The 16,039-nt window shown below is 49.9% G+C and overlaps 1 protein-coding gene across 2 annotated transcripts in view; it reads right to left on the reverse strand.

Annotated features, from left to right (window-relative positions):
• Positions 1-752: 752 nt before the first annotated feature.
• ADD2 (adducin 2) overlaps positions 753-16,039 on the reverse strand; it is a 103,827-nt gene continuing 88,540 nt past the window's right edge. For both annotated transcript variants that reach the window (XM_032352387.1, XM_032352388.1), the window contains exons 12-16: positions 14,855-14,974; positions 13,868-13,957; positions 11,775-11,922; positions 10,111-10,236; positions 753-4,708 (exon numbers count right to left, since the gene is read on the reverse strand). In XM_032352387.1, coding sequence (XP_032208278.1) covers positions 4,401-4,708; positions 10,111-10,236; positions 11,775-11,922; positions 13,868-13,957; positions 14,855-14,974 — 792 coding nt within the window. In that variant the 3' untranslated portion in view covers positions 753-4,400. The remainder of the gene's footprint in view (positions 4,709-10,110; positions 10,237-11,774; positions 11,923-13,867; positions 13,958-14,854; positions 14,975-16,039) is intronic.

Below are 16,039 nucleotides of genomic sequence, written 5' to 3' on the forward strand. Positions count from 1 at the left end.
AGAGCAATGCTTCTAATGGGGTTCTTACAGATCAGGGTCCTCATCCAAACCCCTGCAAGTCCCTTAAAAAGAACTTCTCTGTCTGCAGAGGAAGAGCCCCGTTTTCATTAGAGGACTGTTGAGGGAGGCTATATTTTTAAAAAGATTTATCTATTTGAGGGGCACCTGGGTGGCTCAGTGGCTAAACATCTGCGTTTGGCTCAGGTCATGGTCCCAGGGTCCTGGGAGGGAGCCCCGCATCGGGCTCCCTGCTCTGCGGGAAGCCTGCTTCTCCCTCTCTCTCTCCCACTGCTTGTGTTCCCTCTCTTGCTGTGTCTCTCTCTGTCAAATAAGTAAACAAAATCTTTTTTTTTTTTTTTAAAAAGATTTACTTATTTGAGAGAGAGAAAGAGCGAGAGAGAGAGGGAGCGAGGCTGGGTGGGAGGGACAGAGGGAGAGGAAAGAGAACCTCAAGCCGACTCCACACTGAGCATGGAACCCAGCGCAGGGCTTGATCCCAGGATGCTGAGACCATGACCTGAGCCAAAGCCAAGAGTCAGATGCTTAACCAACTGCACCACCCAGGCACCCCTTGGGGCAGGTTATTGTTATCTCTGTGTTACCTGGCTGAATTTGGACAGTTACTTGGGTCACTACAGGCCAGGAAGCTCTAATGGAGCACAGATCTGTGCTAGAGGCTTGCCTCTTGGCAAAGCTTTTTACAAAGTTTAAGAAAGGTCACATGGTGTGGATGGTTCTCTCACATCATTTCTGGGTGCCAGCCACCAGCGCACAGAGAGTCACTGGAGCCAAGTTGTGTCTCTGTAACCATCTCTCCTGCTGCCTCCCCAAGCCACCGCTGCCTGACTTCCCACGGAAACAGCCTCCAAACCTCCCCACTTTCCAGCTCAGGCATCAGTCACACTGCAGACTGGCTCCCGTTCTCAGCCCTTACTGCAGCAGCTCTGAGCACAGCGGCTCCTCCTGCCCACCCACTCTGAGCCCCCCGTAGAGACATTTTCTCCAGACATACACTGGTCAAAGTTTTCAGCCAACTTTTTCCAGACCCAAAGAAAACGCCCCGTCCTCTCCCTAGAAGCCCACGGTTTTGTTCGGACTGCGCGTCTCCTGCAGCGGCATCCAATGCGCTACCCCCGGCACTCACGCAAGAGTAAGAAACCGGCAGAGGGCCTCCCGGCTCCCGTGGCAGTTCTGTGGTGGGACGAGACAGACCTGGAAACCGCACCAAGCGTTAGCTCTTTGAATGCTTCCCTCTCCTTATTGAAAATCTTTCCTAAGATGCCTTACTCACAGAGCGTTGGGGAAGTGAAATTCTGTGCGGGAAACAAGCTATGCGCTCTAAAGGGAAAACGGAGTGTAAGGCAGGCCACCAGGCACGTTTCTGAGCTGATGGGCCTCATCAGGAGGTCTGGGCCTTCACCGCCTTCCTCTCCAGCCATTCTCCACCCCAGCCGCCTAGCGGACTTTTGTAAAAGTCAAGCTGATCACGACGCCCTGATTGGAAGCCATCAGCAGCTCCAAACCCCCTTTAGTATAAAATCTAGTTGCACACTTCGGCAGATTTCTCTCTGAGCCAGCCCTGCCCACCTATGAAACAAAGCCCCCGCCCATTACATCTTATGCTCTGGCGTTCCTGCGTGACTCCGTGGGCCCGTCGTGGAGTTTTGTGCTTCTGTGCTTTTGCACATGCTCTCCCCTCAGCACGAATATCCCACCAACCCTTTCGTCTTCCTGGAGAATTCCTCCTTGTCGGAAAACCTAACTCAATCATCACATCTTTCAGGAAAGTTTCTCTGGTCCAGAAGACAATAAATCATTACTTCCTTATGTCATCTCTGCCGCCTTGCCCTTTTCGTAACTTGCCTACAAGCCTCCGATACTTAAAAACCTCTGTGGGCAGGGACTACGTTCTGCCTTCTGACTCGACCCATGACCCAAGCTCATGGGGTTTTGCTGTTGTTTGTTGTTGTGTTCGAAGGCATGAGGAGGAACAAATGCATAAATAAAAGGTGGACCCATGGCATAAATTCCAAGGACGATCCTCCAGCAAGGCTGTGCCGTTTTCACCTAAATGAGGCCTCGTTGTGGTCAAGGGAATAAAGAGAATTTGTTGAATGCGGAGAGCCAATCAACATCATCTCTGAGCTACAACCACACAAAAAGCTGCATCAGTGGTCATCCCTCCATTCGTCCCGTAACACTGTTTGCTGCTGCTGATTCTAGCCACAACGAGGGGTTTCTTTTCATGATGGCATCATGCCTGGTGCTTCGTGGGTGCTTCACAAATATCGCGAGGGTGAAAGGATGAACGTGAAATCTAGTTTTTCAAAGAAGGCATCGAAGGACTGGCTTTTAAAGGCATTTCCCATGGACTTTTCTGAGACATCAGATGCCCCTGACCACGGGGTTGCCCATCACAAGGCCCATCAGAAAGTAGAGCGGGGTGGGAGCTGGGATAGCAGTTAGGGATCTGCACGAGAGAGCCACAGTTCTGCGTTCTCCTTAGTCACGCTTCCTTTCTTCTCAAGAAATAGCACCCCCCCCCCCACCCCGTACTCTGGCCCAACCAGAAGGCTCCTGCCTCTCCTCCGTCAGAGGTCCGCACTGGCCTCGCCACAGTCCACGTTTGTCAGGAGCTTAACGTGCACTGATGAGGGAGAAGACAGATAGTTTCCTGCCTTCATTTCAAATGCTGACATTACACAGTGGAGACCAGTCACAGAAATGGGTCCTGGACTAAATTAAACCCCCCGCTTGGGGATTTCAAGTTTTTGAATCATCGTAATTGTTAAGAACAGAGGCTCTGGACTCAGACTGACCCAGGGGTCAAATCCAGGCTCTGGATCTTTCTAGCCAAGTTACCCGGAGCAAGTCAATTGTCCTTTTGGGGGCTCAGTTTTCTTACTGGTAACATGGGACTGTCTTACCCCATGTCACAGGACTATCGTGACCGTCCAAGGGTATAACGTATGGAAAGCCTGCACAGTGTCTGTATATAGAAAGTAAGTGCTCAAAAGTGAAAAACTATGATTAAGAACTTCAAAAGTACTTTCACCCTAATCAGAACAAAAAGGAAAAATACTCTTTGAAGACACTGTGCTATAAAGAGAATGGATTGTCTATTTTTTTAGGAGCCAACAATGCTCATTAATCGGTGTCCCGTAGAAGAGTATGAAAGGATAGTGTTGGCGATAACAGCAGCAGCCGTGGCTCTTGCTAGGCCCCGGGAGGGACAGGTAGTGACAGGGCAAGGACACCCAAGCTGATTGTTCTGATAGCTGATCCAAGAGAATTAATTCTCAAAGGCTCATCTCATTCTCCTCTGTTGGACCCAGAGTGACTGAGTCAGAACCCAAAGGAGCCAAGGTCAAGGTGCCAAGGGTAAGATGCCAGTTCCAGTCTGTGAGCCAGTGCTTCCAGGTTGGAAGGAAGGTCAGGGGACACCTGATTGCCAGACAGGAGTGAAACAGGTACAGCCACATTGCTCCATGTATCATGCAAAGCTAGAAAGGCATAGCATTTCCTGTGTTGTTTTGATCCTCCTTGTACAACCCAAAGCCAACAGAGGATCTGAATTACCCCAAATTTCCGCCCTGAGCATGAGACAACTTTTCTCTAAGCTAAATTTGGTTTTAGTTTTGAAGCGCCTGAGATGCACGATTCAAATGGGCCAAGTTCCTGGCTTCTTACATTGATTAAACGATTCCCGATGCTGTGGCTGACTTGGCTGGCCCTCATGTCTGCCTGCTCTTAAAATTCTTCATCCATCTGTCATTCAGGAGGTTCCATGAAGAAAGCTCAGGGTTAGTGGTTGGGGAAGCACAAGCTAAGCCATCAGCCCTTGGGAACAAAGATTAACTCCTGGTGTAGGGGACGGGTCAGTTTGGTTACTGAGAGCAGCAGGGCAGGGACCCTATGGAAAAGAGAGATTTCTAAACTGTGACAGCTCCATTAGCAGGAGATTGGATTCCTGTGAGGAAGAGGACGTTGCTCAGGGGAAGTCCCGGCCTGTCTGATTTGGTCTGAGACTTGTGAGAGGCCTCTGCAGCCCACTCTGACCTTCTGCCCTGGGCTCAGACTGGTGGACCGCATCCTCACAAAGGTAGCCCACAACTAGGCAGTGTTGTGTAGTGGAAAGAGCACTGGACTGGGGGCCAGGAGACCCCAATGCTAGTGGAAGCTCTACCACTAACTAGCTGTGTGACCTCGGGAAAGTCACCTGATTTCTCTGGGGCAAATGGAAAATGAGGGGTTGGTTGGGTAATCTCTAAGTTCCCCCTCAGAGTGTGATCCAGGGTCCTATTCTATCCCTCCTTGGCCCTGTGCTTCCAGGGACAGAGATGGGAGAAGGGAAGGGGTGGAGGGAGAGGGTGTGGATGGGAGCCCATGGGCACTACCCATCAGGACTCCACTTTCTCCTTCTTTTTGCTCTTTTTCAGGAAGGACGGGGTTCGGAATTTCTTCTTCTTTTTGGAGGGAGACTTGGAAGGGGAGCCCTCTGGGGACATGGGGCCGCTGGTGACCGACTCGGTTTTGTCCTTAGAGGTATCAACATCTGTGTCGGCATTGGTGGTCATCTGGCTCAAGCCTTTGCTGAGAATTTCCTCTGCGGTCTGTTCTTCCTCCCTCCCGTTGACCACCACTCCTTCTGGCTGCGTGGTTTCAGGCTCTGTGGCGGCTTTGCTTGTTTCTGTCTTCTTAGCACCTTCTAGGAAAAGATGAAAAGATACGACCCGTAAGATTTCGACCAGGTGAGAATTTCCATGTGCGGCTAACAGAACCATTTCTAGGCAGTTCAATAAAATAAGTCTAGGGCAAAAGGAGGGACAGGCTGACATTATGGGGGAAAGGGTTAGGCAGGGTTCTCACCCAAAACCTGTACCCCCTTTCATGAAACCCTGCCTTGGGAACAGGCCCTTGGCAAGTCCTTTATTTTGGGTCCTTGTCTGCAAATGTAAACAGGTAATGATGTTCCAAATGTGGCAATACGACCCAGTTGAGAGCTTCTGTAGGACGAAATGTGGGGACAGACCCAGGTGAGGAGAGAGGTTATAGGAAGGAGGAGACGACTAACACATACAACTCAGTGGAAGAATCTAAGAACTGTTGTAACCGGTTCAGTTTCACCAGTAAAAATATGGAAATTAAAGGTGTTTTTTTTTTTAAGATTTCATTTTTTATTTGACAGAGAGAGAGAGAGAGAGAGAGACAGCGAGAGAGGGAACACAAGCAGGGGGAGTGGGAGAGGGAGAAGCAGGCTTCCCGCAGAGCAGGGAGCCCAGTGCGGGGCTCGCTCCCAGGACCCTGGGATCATGACCTGAGCCAAAGGCAGATGCTTAACGACTGAGCCATCCAGGCACCCCCGAAATTAAACATTTTTTAAAGCTTTTATTTAAATTCTAGTTAGTTAACATGGTAATTACATGTTTTTAATACCAATCTCATTTCTGATAGCCAAAGAGGAACTTTTGGAAAAATGGAGAGTATCTTTCCAATAGGCAGAAAGGGGAAGGCAGAGGGAGAATGGAACTCCCTGAGTGATATGGACCGCATATTTCCAAGATAAAAGGATTAACGAAAGGGGAAGTTGCCTGGTTGGCCCACTCTAGCAGTCACCTGGAGGGAACCTATTTGGATTGCTGCCATGTTCAAAGCCAGAGCTGCTCAGGCCCCAGAAACTGAACCCCACTACTGCCCTTTCTCCACTTTCCCACTCTCTCCCCAACCTTGCTTCCACTCAAGCTTTGAAATGCCTGGATGGGGAGGGAAAAGGGGGGATTCTAAAACCACAGACTCTGAAAAGTAGAAAGGAATTTAAAGATCATCTAGCTCAGCTCCTCCCATTTTACAGAAATGAAAACTGAGTCAAGTAGTAAAAGCGAGCAGACCTCAAGCTCCTGACATCCAGTTTTGTGCTCTTTTCACTATGTGAAACTGAAAGGAGTGTGTGAGTATATGAGAACGTGTGTGTGCATGTGTTTGTGAGTGTGTGAGGATGTGTGTGCATGTGTGAATTTGTAAGAGTGTGAATGTGGAGTGAGCTGTGTAAGTATGGGGGTGTGGTGCGTGAGTGTGTGGGTAAGTGTATGAGTTGTGCTGAGTTTGTGTGTGTGGGCATGTGAGTTTGTGAATGGGTATGTGGGTGTGGTGTGTGAATGTTCGTGTGTGTGAGTGAGTTGTATGAGATCTCATACCACAGGAAGGTACTGGGCATGCTCCACTCTCTAGGAATGTGAGCAATGGGGGACATAGGACTGGTATGACTTACAGAAGGAAGGGGTGGGGAAGGAAGTTTTAGGAAAAAATTAGGGTACCTGATGGGGTAAAGACCAGAGAAATGTATGATTACATGGGGCACAGGACAGAGGGGTGTAAATCTGGGGACAGAATGGGCTAGTTTGACTATGGACAAATTCTTATTTGTTAGGTCTTTTCTAACTTCTGAACTTCTCTACGCAAGTCAACGTCCTCTTCCAGATGGCTCTTGAGGACTATCTCTCTCTTAGCATCCAACACCTTCCATCCTTCTACTGTCTTGCCCATGTCCTCTCATCATCCAGTTATTAAGTTCCCTACTACATCCAGCCTGTACTCCGAGGGCCTGCACGCTTACCCTCCCACCATGTGTCCCCATGGTCATCACCTGGCAATAGTCTTGAAATCAATACACTTGTCTAAATTCAACCTTCTGTCTGTTCTCCTCCTTTACCTGCTAGTTGGCCTCTTAAACCCTCTGATCTGGCTCAGGCCTCCCCTGAAATTTGACAATGATCTTGCCCCGAATTCTCTAAATCTATTGTTGATATATATCCATTTTATAGTTTCATGTGTCATTTATCTTCTTCTTTTTTCTTTTAAGAGGACACAGTTAGGTGTGGTCCCCTGCCACAGTGAATCTGAGCTGGCCCTGTGGTTCACAGCCACCAGCAGAATGCTGAGGAAGTGCCAAGGAGTCAGCCTTAGGCTGAAGACTTAAGAAGGCCTAGAAGTTCCTGCTTTCAGAGTTTAGGGAGCCTTGAGCCACTGTGTAATGAAGTCTGACTGCCTTGATGGAAACACACATGAAGAGGCCCTACAACCACATGAAGAGAGACAGAGACGCAGCCATCCCCGTGTCCCAGCTGAGCCCAGCCTTCCAGCTGTCCCGGCCAAGGCGCCTGACGTGAGTACGCCATCTTGGAAGTCCCTGTTCAGTCAGGCTCCCGGACCAACGCAGCCACAGCTCACCTGAATGGAACAGAACCATCCAGGTGAGCCTGGTCAACCCACAGAAAAACGGATTTCCATAAAACCAGCTCTTCTTATGCACTGTGATTCAGTAATTATCTATTGCTACGTAACAACCTCCACCCCCAAGTTTAGTGGCTTGAAACAGCAAGCCTGTATTCTCTCTCACAATCCCAAGAACAGGGTATGTAATGAGAACTGATTGATGGAAGCAAGTTACAAGGCCCTTTTGTATCCGTTTGCTCATTTTATCCCAGGAACAGTGCTACAGCTTAGGATAGGACAAGGATTCTTGTTAGGCAGCCCTCCATTCTGCAGGGTTTTTAAGTGACTTATTTGAGATGGCAAAGTCGGTAAGTGACAGTGCTGATCATCTGATGCTGAATGCAGGGCTCTTTCCGGCAGGCACAGCCAGGGCTCCGGAGAGGTTACTGGGGAATGGAGTCAGCAGGCACAGGGATCAGAAGCCGGTCAAAGAGAAGGCGATGACAGAGATGACCAGATGTGGAGGAAGAGGGTTTGAAAGAGTCTCCTTCAGGGAAGCTGTTGATGTAGGAGAGAGAGGAGGAGGGACACCAAGGTGATGCAGCACCAGAGCATGGTGGCACGCAGTGAAAAGCCAGCCCTGATTCAACGGGGGAGCTAATGTGAAAGCGCTCACCTTGATGGGAGTGGGAGGCTCAGCTTTGTCAGCCCCGAGGAGCTGGGGCCAGCCACCGGGTGGCATGGCCATGACCCTCTATGCCCTACCCTGGTTACCCAAAGCAGCAACAACTCTGGCCTCCTCGTGCGGGCTCAGCTCTGTCTGTACTATGGACAGAATCTTCAGGGAAGAAGAACTTGATTTTTCTAACAACTCTACCAGGGTGTGCCCCTCCATGAAGGCACAGATTTGCACCAGAGAGGGCAAGAATAGTGCTACCCATGGGAATAATGTCAGGGGTGGGTAAGCATTTATCCTACACCCCTCCTTCCACACTCTGTCCCTCTGAACAGCAGAGGTTGCTCCCAGAGTTTCCCAGGAGCTGAAATGCGATTACTATCCCTTGTCCCACTGCTGCCATAAGCTGCCTCTCCCGCTTGGATTTCCCTCCTGCGGCTGGTGCGCACCCCTGGGGGATGCTGAAGACATGGTCCAGGCCAGGTGCTCTAAGCATCTCCAGAAGGCAGTTGGTTCTTGGGCCATTCAGGCTCTGCGCCACAGCCCTAGAAGAGTTCATGGGCTCCTTGGAGGGGCCATTAGGAAAAGGGATGTCAATGTGCCCATGAGGGCCATAAGGACTCCTCTACAGGGAGGACCCAGGAGCTGGCCCCCCTGCCCTTTCACTGTGCAGGCTTGTTGCCTCTGGGTGGCATGCCCCATGTGAGGATGAGAGTGTGTGTATGTGCACGAGTCCATCCTATGTGTGCATATCCCGGAGGGAAGCCTGCCCATGCAGAGCACATGTGGAATTGGCCAGGAAACCTCCCAAAGTCAGGGTTGCCAAAGAAAAAGCTGAGGAGAAACACATTTTTTTTTTTAAAAAGAGACCTCCCTCCCCCATTGCAAGTGTTGGGGTGAGTTAGTAAATAGCCTCTCTATACTTACTACAGAGACAAGTATTCAGAATCGGAGGAAACTCCTTTGATGAAGGCACAAATGGGAAGAGAAAGGAAGACATTGTGGAGACAGGTTGATAACACCATGATGAGACAAAATGAACACAAACAGTCAGGAGACATCCACTTGGAGCTCTGGCCACAAGCAGATGGGTTTCCTCTGGCAACACTGGGACTACACTCAAGGCAGCAATCGGCCTGTGGAGGGAGCTCAGAGGTTGGGGGGTTCTAGCAGCATCCACACGTGTGATCATTCTATCCAGAACAGGGAAAATCACAGGGGACCTAGGGAGCAGTGTTCCTGCCTAGAGGGACTCCAGGACCTCAATAAAGACAGTTTTATGATCTAGGTAGTATAGACTAATATAATATAATGTAATATAATAGTATTATTATCCACTGTATGTATATTATTAATCATAATCACAATCAGATCTTACATTTAATTTTTTCTTTTATACTTTTCATTTCATTCTTTATGAATGAAATTTTTATATTTTCCATTTCATGCTTCATGTTCTAATCTACAACTTTCTTATATGTGTAAGAACCTTAAGAAGGGAAAATACTGGTAGTCCCTTTCACAGACAAGGAAACTGAAGCACAAAGATTATCTGATTTTCTAAAATTAGCAGTTGAGTAGGGCCTAGACCTTACTTTCTGTAAACTCATATCTAATGAGCTGGTTCTCAGCCTGGGCTACACATTTGATGTAGCTGGAGAGATCTTAAAACTCCAATGTACTCTTCTGTACCCCATCCCCAGACCATTTAACTGAGAACCACGGGGGATGCTGTGGTGGGACCCAGGCCAGTGTCAGGATTTTTAAACCTCGCCAGGTAATTCCAGTGTGTTGAGATTCCAAAGGCTGAGAATGACATCATGAGTCTTACCTGGGAGCTTGTTAGGAATATACAGTCTCGGGTTCCACCCGACACCTATTGCATCAGAAACTACATTGCAACAAGATCCTGGTGATCCCTAAGCACATTAAAGTCTGAGCACTAGGCTGGTGCATCTAGAAAGACCCATCAGCCAACCTAGTCTGAGTGAGAGGTGGGAAGGCTTAGACAGGGACTTAACCATAAGCTGTGTTGTCACAGCCTGTGAATGAAGCAAGCTTAAATTTGGAAACCTCTATTTCAAACTCCCTTTCTGGGTAGCAGGCAAGTCCTGTTGAGAGGCAGGGTCCCTGGAGTGAGCATGTCTGCCCTGCCTTCCGTGTAGACCCCTTTCGGAGCTGTGGAGATGCCTCCTCCCATCCAGCTGCTCAGCTCCACTCACCGTCTAAAGACTTGGAGGGAGAGACCACAGGGCTCTTAGTCTCTGACTTCGCTGGGCTCTGTGCTGGAGAAGCTGGTGCAGACCTTACAGGTGAGCCACGCTCCTCGGCAGTGGTTTCTTTCTCTCCTGAAAATACAGAAAACCACCCCAGGATAGGGGTCAAATAGATGAAAGGAGAATATTTATTAAAAAAAAAAAAAGCCTTCTTCCAGCTGGCCCCCATTTCTCCTAACTGAAGTTAGCTGCTTCCCCCAAACTTTTATCTTTTTATTTTTATTTTTTAAAAAGATTTTATTTTTATTTATTTGCGAGAGAGAGAGATCACAAGTAGGCAGAGAGGCAGTCAGAGAGAGAGGGGGAAGCAGGCTCCCTGCTGAGCAGAGAGCCAATGCGGGACTTGATCCCAGGACCCTGAGATCAAGACCTGAGCCGAAGGCAGAGGCTTAACCCACTGGGCCACCCAGGTGCACCTGCTTCCCCCAAACTTTTAAAAATTGCCACTACATCTTGCGGAGCAGGGAGGCAAATGGGAGGAGTCAGAGTCGTATTCTGTTTCCTCCACCCAAACACATCTGCCAGTGGGATGTCAGCCCCAATGTGAACCCTAAGCCTGCGTATGGCTTATTTATTATTATTATTATTATTTATTATTTATCTAATTTTCATGTTCAGCCCAAATAATCCCTAGGGATAGAAAGCACCACATTTTCTATCTATTTTTTCAACTGTCCAATTAGAACTTCAAGCAAGCTAGCAAGGGTTTTTCTAGGGCCTGCTTGTGCCCAGGAAGATGGCTGACCCTGGGTGGGGTGGGGGGTTATGGAAGAGGGTCCTCCTGAGGGAATGATAGCCCATCCTGGTGGGCAAAACCAGGAGCTGAATTCCTCTGTGTCTCAGACCCTAAGTGCTCTTGAAACAAAGAGAAGGGACAGCTCAAAGACGGGGTGGGGTAGAGAGGGACAGAGAGGGCTTTTTAGCTGGAAGAGGGGCTTGAGATGGAAGTTCTGGGGTCAGGATAGCCAAAAAGGGAAACCATGCCCGGAAGGGACAAAGGCATGAATGCGAGCATACAGGTGATCATGAAGGCATATCTGGCACTCAACACAGAGAGATGGGCTTGACTGGAGATTCTGAAATAAAGAAGGAATGAGGAAAAGACCAGAGGTAGCTGGTGGGAGTTTTCATTGCCAGGCTAAACGGTTTATACTGGATCCGATAGATTCCTAGTAATTATCACTATTATAATGATCTTATCATAGCTAATGCTTATCGGACCTCCGCCGTACTTCCAGGCTCTGTTCTAAGCACTTACGAGGATTACCTCCTTTAAGCCCAGGTGAGAGGGTCCGACTAAGGTCATGGCAGCACGATGTCACCGTGAGGTGCTGGGCCATGAGGACCATTACGTAAGTCACAGCATCACGCTGGTAAGAATTTGACTTGGCTGACGGGGCAGGAAGGGCAAACTGGGAATGTGATGGAGAAGAGGGAGAGGTAAAGGCTGAACGTGAAGGCGAGGCAAGGCTAGTCGGAGCCCCGGGGCCTGTCAGGTGGGAGGCATGGGTCCCAGGCTCACTGGTGGGAGCAAGCCTTGCTGGTTCCTCTGCTGCCCCTCTGGGTGCCCCCAACTCTCCCTCCACTCCGGGCGAGCCCGGCGTATTTACCGTCAAGCTCTAGCTTCTTCCTCTCCACCTCCTTCTTGTATTCCTCCAGCTCCTGGTCAGTGAGTTGGCTGAAGGGGTTGGGCACGGTCTCCTCTGAGTCGTCTTTGGTGTCTGCGTCGCCCTTGGACATCAGCTGGCTCTCTGTAGACTGAAAGTTAACCACAGAGTGTGTGTTGCTCTCTGAATGCCGCAGTCAGGGCCCAGGCCCGAGCGTCCTCTCAGACTCTTGTGGCTGCCAGCGGTCCTGCCAGGGGCAGTGTGGCATGTGGCTCCTCGGAAACAGCTCAGGGCCTTGGGGCAGGGCTTGTTCATTCCTTCCCACGGCTACCTCACCCCCAGACCTGGGTTCTTTGCAACTGCCTGGATGAATGCAGGGAGTCCACCCTCTGCCCGGGAAATAAAATCGAAGGATGCTCCCAAGTGGAAGGAAGACACACGTTTATTGCAGTCCCTCCTGCGGATGCTTGCAAGCCATCACTACGCAAATACAGTCCACAGCCCGGAGTCAGTTAGCCAAAAGCCAGCAAGCAAAGCGTTGGCTCAAGCCCGCTTCATGCCAGCCATTCCCCACCATGCCCTCCCACCCCCCAACAGCAGCACAAGCCACAGCACACAGCAGGAAGTCAAATGCGAAACACAAAATGGCTTCAGCGTTCTCAGTCCAAACTGTTAGTCCTGTTTTGCACACAGTCATAAATTACAGGGGGCCAAGGTCCTGAATCTTGGATCTTCAACCTGCCTGGACTGCAGGTCCCTGGTGGGGGGGATTGGGGGGAGACACTGGCCAAAACCCCTGCGGGACTTTGTGGAGCCGCTGCCTCTGGGAGCTCACCAGCGGGGCCTTGCGTGAGCTTCAGGAATCCTTTGTCCCCTCTAGCCCATGACAGGGTCTAAAATTCAGACCCCGTAGCCCTCTCTCCTAATTTGGCATCCTCAGCTTGGCCCTTGAGAATGCGCCGCCCTGAAGCTGAGGAGCGGCCAAAGAGCGCGAAACACAGGGGAGGCGAGCAAAGGGCAGCGGGCCCACACCACACACTCTGGGCCGCCTTCCCTGGCCTGCCAGGTCCTCTGAGGGCGGCCCATGGCATCTTCAGAAACAGAAGTAGCACGGGCCTATGTTAAGGAATCACAGAGTTCAAAACAGAATCCAAGCCCATGGTCCCAAGAAAAGGGACTCCAAGGAGAATACTTGGCACAAATGGCAGAGTTTTTATCAATTTTGCTCACTCTATTAAGCTCCCACCCCAGTACCATGGGGTTTCTCTATCTGTGGTCCCATGGCACTTTTGGCATTCCTCATCCTGGCTAGTGGCAGTGGGTGACAATGGTGGTACAATGACATAACCTTCACACTCCCCTACATGGGCACCCACCTTGTGGGCTGCAGCCTACCCTCAACGATCTCACTTTACTCTCTGGAGAGGAACAGTTCCTGTAACCCTCCCCTTCCCATCACTAAGGAAAATGCTATCCACGTGGCTACCTTGCCATAAGTAGCTGTGGTCTTCAACACAAGCCAGAATTCTGATCTTTATCCTTTTTGCTAAGCACTAGACAAACACTGTCCTATCTCAGGCATGGAAACAACTTTATACTTTCTAACTCTGTGGGGGTTTGTGTGGGCAACTAACCGTCCCAAATGGAGCACCAGTCCTTATGTACATGCCTCCTCTCTGCGACCCCGTGAGCATCTTCCCAGGGCTATGGCCTCATGATGCCATATCCACGCACAGAGGCCAGAAACGCTCAGGGCAGGCAGGCCTGGAGCAGCCGGGAGCTGCCGGCCATACTCGCGTGATGCTCACTTTGCAGGATACCAGTAAAGGGCAGAGTGGAGTTCTATGGGTAAAGCATGGAAGTCAGCATCACTCTGGGGGCAGGCTGGGCTGCTGCCCCCCTGCCCAGGACCCACAGGGGGCAATGACACACTGTCCCTGGTCCTCACAGCGTCTGTCCTGTAGCAAGAGCACCAGCGCCCAAGATCAGGGGAAGGTGGGCATGAGTACTCAGGGGTCCTGCTGCCCAGCCCCAAGCACTGAAGACCCAGAAGGCAAACACGTTTCCCCTGCAGACAGGGGCAGCTTCTGCTGTACCGGGCTTCGACTCTTCTCAGCGATGACACTGGCCAGGAGCTGGGACTGAGGCCCGGCCGACTTCACGTCTTGTCGGTTTTGTTCTCGAATCTGTGAGGCAAGGGAAGGGGAGAGTGAGCTCGCTGTTGAGCATCAGCGTGTGGAGTTTGGGAGGGGAGCATTCAGAGGGCATCCTGGTGTCTCGTGTGCCCTGTGACAGGGTCTACAAAGGTCCTCCGGTGGGGGTGAGGGGTCTCTTTCCCCTATTTCTTAACACAGTGTGTCCTCTAAGAGACAAATGGCCAGTTTCTGTAAAATACCAGATTCTCATGAACTCTGAGGAGGTAACTGTAAGAGGTGAAGACTGAGACAAGGCACAGGAGATCCCTGATGGGGATCCTCACGCTTCACTGAAGCCCCTGAGAAATTTCTTGACCATCACAAAGTCCTGGTGCCACCCTATAACTACTGAATTGGAGTCCCTCCTTGGGGAGGAACAAGAGGATGGACCCGGGCACGTGCATTTTAAACCAACCTTGCAGAGGGTCCTTGAACCATACAGTAAATCACTGCTGTGGGAGTGCACCCGACCTTTTGGAGGGGGTCTAGTACAACCTAAGTTTTTAAAGTAACATGAGAAACGTGAGTGAGTGAACTGTAAAGCAAAGGTTGAGAGATAAATATAAAGGATTTTGAAATTTTGAAAATGAGCCAAAAGGAGAATAGCATAAGATTCACAAAAACTCAATTTGTGGGCCTGTTTTTTAGGTGTATCTAATGTCTCACACAAGCCCTCTTTATGCATGAGGGTTATTAAGGACCACGTTAAGTATAGAATTAGCACAGTGCTAGAGTTGGGCCCATAAATGGTTGTTTCTTTCCCCTAAGCAGAATCTGGGGTTTTGATAAGAAAGGTACATCCCAGAAAGTCAGCTCATATTTGTGGGACCTGAGATGGCTCCCTGCTTGAGAGAGAAGAGATGGTAAGAGACGCAGCTCCCGTCTTACCTTGTTCCGCATGTCCAGTACTTCTTGGGGGTCGGTATAGAGAGGCACAAATTGGTTTGGGTTTTCGATCCGTATTGGCATGCCACTGCTGGATTTCTCCACCTCATCAGCCTTCATCCACTGAACACACAAGGCCAGGGTAAGGCAAAGGAATAAATCACCATGTCCTCCCCTATGGCCCACCCCTGAGATCTGGGCCAACCGGCCCTCCATGGAAGGTCAGCAAGCCTATGCAAAGATGTTCTCTCTTCTTGGGCCTCCTTCAGGTCTGTCTGTCTCCCAAAACAGAGATGGGGAACAAATGACCTGGTTGCCAAAGAAGGCCCCGAGATCAACAGTCAGCCATCAAGAGTGCTGGAGAGTGGGGCTCAGAACCTTGACAACCAATGTGACAAACAGGCAGCCACTTGAACTTTAGTATCATATGACTTATTGATTTTCAATTTTATTTACTTATTTAGAGGAAGAGAGAGATAGGGGGAGAGAGAGAGAGAGACCAGGGGGCAGGGAGAGAGAGAATCTCAAACAGACTCCACACGGAGCACGTAAAGCTCGATCTCACAACCCTGACTGAGATCATGACTCGAGCTGAAGAGTCCAGTGCCAACTGAGTCACCCTGACTTACTGATTTTAATTTGTAGGGCTTCATTTTTTTTTCTAATGAAGAGCTATTCTACTTGGCTTCCAGCTACTTAACTGTTAATGAAACATCAAATTAGAGTTGATGTGTGTGTGTACTGGTGTGTGTGTTAGGGAGACAGAGAGAGAGAAAGAGACAGAGAGACAGAGAAGGTGGGGGAGGGGGGAGACAATAGAAATTAATATCCCACCCACCTTCTGGGTTTGCACCAGATGGACAGTCCAAATGTTGGATGCCCATGAACTTCCCAGAAGGACTCTGTAAAAGGGGGAGCAAGAAGCAAAAGCCAATTGCTCCTGGGTTTTGTGCTGTTGGGAGTGAGGTCCAGCCCCCTGGAGAAATATCCCCCCTTGGAGAAATTTGCTCCTCAGCTTCAAAACTCAGTGCAGAGTTGCAAAAAACTGGTGATCAGAGGCTCTATGGGCATGAACAGCTGCTCCTAGATGCCCAAGAGGAAGCCCTAAAGGGAATAACCCAGCCCAGGGGATATTTGTTCTGTTCTCCTTTTAAAGCTGCTTGACCCACAGATGGAGCCACATGCCCG

This window comes from Mustela erminea, chromosome 7 (genome assembly GCF_009829155.1).
Source record: "Mustela erminea isolate mMusErm1 chromosome 7, mMusErm1.Pri, whole genome shotgun sequence".
Classification (NCBI taxonomy): Eukaryota; Metazoa; Chordata; class Mammalia; order Carnivora; family Mustelidae; genus Mustela; species Mustela erminea.